The following is a 6,489-nucleotide window of genomic DNA, read 5'->3' as shown; positions in this document are numbered from 1 at the left end:
TTATTTTTTTATTTTTTACAATTTCAGTTTTACATGTCACGGATCCTTGAAGTGATTAAATAATAATAATACATCTGTAGTAAGAGTGAAAAAAATAAAAAAATAATCACAATACCAGTAAACAGGTAGATGCATTTAAAAATCTTATTGAGAATTTTTATTTATTTGTTATAACAAATACAACTAACAATGAAAACATTGTTTTACTTGTAAAAATTTAATTGTTAATGGAATTATAAAAAACTAGAAACCTCCAGGTATCGAAATGGGTTGGTATTGCGTTTGAGTTTGGAAATATAAAATGTTATGGATACAATACGGCCACATTTCATACAACAATTGTTTTAAAGACTATTGAAATATATGATTTACTTTTTTAAAAAGGAGGGGGGAAGGAATATTAAGATAGAAAAGATTAATAATATATAATTTTTGAAAATTCGACGAAATTGTAATTCGAGCTAGTAATTTATATAACAAATTAATTGCTTCAAGATTTTATAACTGTGTAATGTAAAAATTGTTCACTTGGAACGAATACAACAAATAATCAAAGATAAAATATACTCTATTTTTAAGCAATAAAAAAAGATTAAAAAAAAAATTGCTTCATAAAAAATCGAAAGTGTAGATTAACAAATTGTATAACAACACAAGAGCAGAGTGTAATGCGAATGATCAATCTATCTTCTGCCGAACCTATCAAAGACTATTATCAAATAACTTTCCCCCTTGTTATTAAAGCCATTGTGACGAAACTATAGTGTTAAAACCCTTACAGATTATTAATAACTGCTGTCGCAACAACCAACTTGTGAGAGAGTGGCCTACTCCATGCTTTTCTTCATTCGTAGAGTCAGGCGCGATGATAATGACATTCAACTTGGTAACGGCCCATAGAGCACAGAATCGATTCTTTTTTTTTCTTCTTTAGGAAACCAATCTCGATTACGAAACGCGAAATCGACTCTGAATATAACGTACAAAGCTGACTTCCCTTCTAGAGACCTAAATCATTTAGGCCTTGAAGCCGGAGCCGCAGCCGAAATCTCATAGACCACGGTTCTTTGGCGGTTAGAGTGGGAAAAAAAACAACAAAGAAAATAACACATGACGAAATACTTGATATATTCTAAGCGTCCAAATGGTTTAAAAAATTCAATTAGTTATTTATTCGCTAGGTTAATTTTATTTACATTAATTAAATTTTAATTATTTATTTTTAAAACAAAAACCACAGAATATTTCAAGTCAATTTTATACTTTGCGTGAATACCAGTAAACCTATTCACTATAATTTACATAAATTAAAATTATGAAATTATGGTATTCACAGTAGTTCAAAATTATGTACAATCATTTTATTAATAGGACTAAACAAAAAGAAAATATTTCAAATAAAACAACACTACAACTAAGAGGAAGATGAATCAGCCCTGAATACGGGAAATTCAAATCATAGTAATGATATTATGATGTAAAAATATTACAGTAACTGCAATTGTTAATGAATAGTTATTTGCTGTAATTTAATACGATTGATAACAGTTTTATCATAATAAAAACTCGATTGATAATTAAATTAACATTAGCATAAATTATACAGACATATAACTGATGACAATAATTGGATTCATAATAGAATAAAATTTACCTAAGGATGACATAAAAACTTTAAAACTCAGAAATTATATACATGAAAGAAAAATTGGGAAGAGTAAAAATTGTTTTGAGAATCAAAAAATCCATTATCTGAATACAACATTAAAAACAGGCAAATCACAACGTGATTAATCACAAAAAAATAAAAAAACTGACAAATAATTTGCAATATTGATAAAATGAATAATATTCTTGATTAAACAGATACTTTTTAATTTTATATTTTTTTTATTATAAATAAATCTAATGAAAACCTGTTTAAATTATAATTATTAGATTAATTTTTAGGATGGTTCATAGTTAATGTAAAATTTATCTTGAAATTGACAGAAATTCCAAAACTATGTGGCTTGGTCAAAATAAAATAAACACATAAAACAATTTTTTAATCTCAATAAAACGAACGAAAATTAAAATTTCGTCAGTACCAGATTGATTTTTTGTATAATCGGATATTTGAAGAAAATTCGCAATAAAAACAAAATATAGAAGAAAAAAAATACAATCTTCTGGGCATATAATATCATTTATTGGTTGATAAGATTGACAAAAAAAACTTCACTAAATTCATTAAAAGGGTTTAATATTTTTGATTTAATGGATTTTTTTTTTTTTATTAGAAATATAATAAAACTAGGCTTTAATTAATTTTTAGACAGAAGAGACATCAGAACAAAATGTACAAAGGTGAAACATTGTTGTTTGTTTAACGCTAGTTAACGAATTCATTGCGGAAAATACGCTTCATTAAATACCACCGTCATACATAAGCTAATTGTATGATAATGCTGAAATGATGGTTCCGTTTCGAAACACTGCTAATGAATTTTATTTGCACTATTGATGGAATCAAAAACTAGACAATGAAAAAACTATAGAAGAAAATGTTTGCGGAAATAATGTTGGGCTGTTTTATTTTATGATTTACTTACAGATACTAGGAACAGATGAAACACCATTTCAGTTCGGAAATTATTTTATAACATTTCATGTAGTACACAGATAATGACTTAGAGCAGATTTTAATCCGGTTTATAGTTTGATATTATAAATTAATAGTTAATCAGAGTACTTGACAGGTGATAAATCCATGTAACAGGATTAACACTTTTAGACGATTTGATAAACGTAGCATGTATTCAATATCCTCAGAATAGCGTAACATAAGTTCTATGTGAGTAAATGTACCTATAGAAACATTGTAGTTTTACCCAATAGCACAACTACACAGGATGAGGTAACCTTATCAGCAGAATGCAAAAGCCAGATCCGTACAGAGCACTCCACAAAACACTATCACTGCTGCCCAAACACTTTTCACTATATTAAATATACAATATATAATAAGTATATAGATGTAATATAATAAACTATACTGACTCTGGAGGGGAGTACATGTGATAGAGGGGCGAGGGGGGCCCTGAGGGGCCCTGGGGTACCTCTCTCAGAGGCTCCATGCAAAGACTGGCCCGGAAGGGGGTCAGTGTGTCACTGGCGGAGGGGCCGCTGACGCAACCGCTCCCCTCCACTCGCTTCTCTCTCCCTCATCGCTCTTCCATCTCTCTTCTTATTATAATAATTATATTCACTAAAGACCTCGGCGCGAGGGACCTTTTATCTTTGTCCCCACTCGGCGAACCTGGAGGTTGTTAGGAGGAGACGTTAATACATATAGCTAAGGCGGAAGTCCTGTCATTATATCTTTTTAAAAAACGGTGAATTACTCTCTAAAGCGGACAACCAAAAGAAACGGTTTCTAGTCCGTTGAACATGACTATCAAATACGCATTAAACTATTAAAAAAATCATATATGTAGTACAGCCTAATGGAGCACCTATTTACAAACATTTTTCATCACAATCATTACAAAACAAATGTTAAAAAAAATTCTCTACAGAAAAAGTAAAAACTCTTTAGGACTAGCAACAAATTTAAAAAATACAAGAAATTATTTACGTAAACATACAAATTTCATCGCTAGTTCAGTACTATTGGAAAAAGAGATATTTAACAAAATAGTATCAAGTTCCCTTATATTATTTTTGTTGTTACTATCTCCTTCCAGTGACTGTTACGTATTGTGCATTTACCAATATACTTTCTTTTGTCACTGTTTCAAAGGTAAGATAAGTAAGGCAACCCTGGGTTGGAGAGGGTGGGTTTTACACCATTTTCTAATTTTTTTAGCAATTTTTAATGTTGCTCGATTTAATTAATCTTATCACACTCCCATACGACCCAAAACAAAACCTTTTAATGTTTGCTAATTTAAACCTTTAAATGCTAATTAATAGGACTATGGCGCACCTATGAACAAATATTGATAATTGCCTAAATATTTTTTGGAATTTTAAGAATTTCTGTACGTTTCCTCTTTGTGCCATAAATCATTTTTAATTTATATATGAGTGGAGAGAAAGGTAAGGTATCTTCCTGTACCAAAGCCAAATTTGTACTCCAGTATTGACAAAATTTTCAAGAATTGACTAACAATATTTATTATTTTACGATTGTGTTGATTGTGAAAATAAATTAGATAAATACAGGGAAAAATCTCTTATTCGTTAAATCGTTCACTTATACCCTTGGCTTTCCGAACACTATATATAAGAAATATGGGAAGGATTATGGTTGTCTCAGAGTGAGTTCATACTAATTGTTCCAAAATATATTTAGTTAGTATTTGGTTTATTTTTAATTTTTTTTTTCATATTTTGTATGTTGATTCCTCCATGTTTCTAAAACAGTTGGATTTTTTTTTCTTACCGTATACAAATGTGAGCTAGACAGACTATTTCCATTAAATGCAAGCTGTGGTGTCGCCGTATCAAGAATGGAGTTGAAACTTTTTTCAAATGAATTTTAAACGTTTGTAATGTAGCTCCCTGCCTGTTATGACTAGCGATAAATAGCCGAGTTACCTAGAGAGCAGTAGTTCCCTTTCCTGGATTCACCTTGGCATCCGCTCGAAAGCTACGAAATGGCTCCTTTGGACGTGACCTAATTGGGAGCCTTTAATAATTTCCTGCCCCGGCATTACATGAGGTTGAATCATATGGTTGCGCCAACCTTGCCGCCCGGACTTCCCCTTGATATCTCTGACAACCAGCCCTTCTGCGACTTTACCAGGGTAAAGTCGACACAAATGCAGTATCGTTTCGGCACTGGCCATCTTCAATAATCATCATTCAGCTCTAATCGTGTGTTCCATCAACCTTGAGGATACAACATGGTTTGCTACATCATTATAAAGATCGTTAAATTACTTCATAATCTCCGATTCCTCGATGCTTGCGGAACCAGTCCTGTGGTCTTCATCTCTGTACATCACGTTCCTTCTTCGTAATTCCTAATCATTAGTGATCGAATCTCAATAACAGTTAACCGAATCATTGTTCTTCGGTTGTGGCCTCCATCTGTTTGCTGTCTCAGTACATTCACTAAAATCCGCTTATAGATCTATCACGTGATAGCGAGCTGATACACTGAAAAGGTCCTATAAAATTGTATTCAGATCTTTGTGTTCTATAAAACGTTTATAACATATATTTTAATGACATTCGTAACAGTTTTAGTATTTTTTTTTTCATTTTTTTATGTCTACACATATGCCGCAAATCCAAAACTTGTGCAAATGAACAAAAGAAGCAACAAACATCGGTGTATTCACACTCTTGTTTTGTTCTTTTGAATTTTTTCGGCTGTTACATTGGGTTTACTGTATGTTCATTATAAACATGAACAGAATAAAGATAAGAAGAAAAGAAATGTAAGTATCAGCAACGTAGGTCGTAGATGAGAAAAAATTGTATAACTAGTACTACATAACCGTTAAATTGAACCTTCGTTCTAGAACGTTTATCAGAATTGTTTTAATTTAATAACCTAAACATATAATTTCTTCATAAAAATATATTTGTGCTAAAGTTAATTAACAATATTTGAAACAAAGTATTTACACAGAACCGATATCATTTTAAAATATACATCCTTAAACAAGAGTTAATTATTTAAAAGTTGGAGAAATGTTTTAATAAATTAAAACACGGAGAGCAGAACAATTCATCTGTTGGCAGTTCTAAAACAATGGAAACTGAAAAAAAAGCGTGGATGCTGCACAAGCGCTGTTTGATTTGTATCCAAATACCGACACTCGAGAGGTTGGCCCCGCAAATTCAAGCCAACATGGACCTGTCAATCCTAAAATCCACAGTCTTGCACAAGCACGAATTTGGCATTGTTGGGCAACGCATTCTCCTCGATTTTGTTGCAACATTTAGCTAATATTTTTCTTTTCATACAATTAATTAATGTTGCTTCTTTGTTAAACTTGTTCCATACTTCTTATGCAATTGCTAGCTATACAGGGCTTGTGTTTCATTCTCACAACTAGACATATTTTTGAAGAATGTACTCACTATTTGCCAATAATAAACAGGATAAGACTGACCCCAAATGTATCAGAAGCTCTCACAGATGAGGAAGCTAAAATTACATTAGCGTTTGAATTTGTAAAAGCACATCGCCTTCTTTTTAAATTATAACTCATCTTCGAGTTTAATTTTTTTTTAAATTTATTATTTTTATTTAATTTATTATTAATTTTTACAAAACTTTTACCATGCCATAGGCGTTGATGACCAGAAGGTTTTACGCCTTTTAGCAACAATAAACAAACAAACAAACAATATGCTGTCGATGGCAGAATCTAGAGTTTTCATCGATTATTGAGGTATTGGTATATATTGTATATAGATTATTGAGGTATGGTAGCTATACCCGGCCTGGAACACGCAATATTACACATTGGTCTTCATTAAAGGTCA

At 31.3% G+C, this 6,489-nt stretch overlaps 1 protein-coding gene across 1 annotated transcript in view; it reads right to left on the bottom strand.

Annotated features, from left to right (window-relative positions):
* The window catches only part of tai (taiman), a 120,101-nt gene extending 116,950 nt beyond the window's left edge, over positions 1-3,151 (bottom strand). Inside the window, exon 1 of the mRNA XM_067053540.1 lies at positions 3,043-3,151. Within this exon, the coding sequence (XP_066909641.1) occupies positions 3,043-3,119 (77 nt within the window). The 5' untranslated portion in view covers positions 3,120-3,151. The remainder of the gene's footprint in view (positions 1-3,042) is intronic.
* Positions 3,152-6,489: the final 3,338 nt, after the last annotated feature.

This window comes from Halyomorpha halys, unplaced genomic scaffold, assembly GCF_000696795.3.
Source record: "Halyomorpha halys isolate HHAL.00 unplaced genomic scaffold, Hhal_1.1 Scaffold423.1, whole genome shotgun sequence".
Classification (NCBI taxonomy): domain Eukaryota; kingdom Metazoa; phylum Arthropoda; class Insecta; order Hemiptera; family Pentatomidae; genus Halyomorpha; species Halyomorpha halys.
This window is presented reverse-complemented; position numbering and strand designations above follow the sequence as displayed.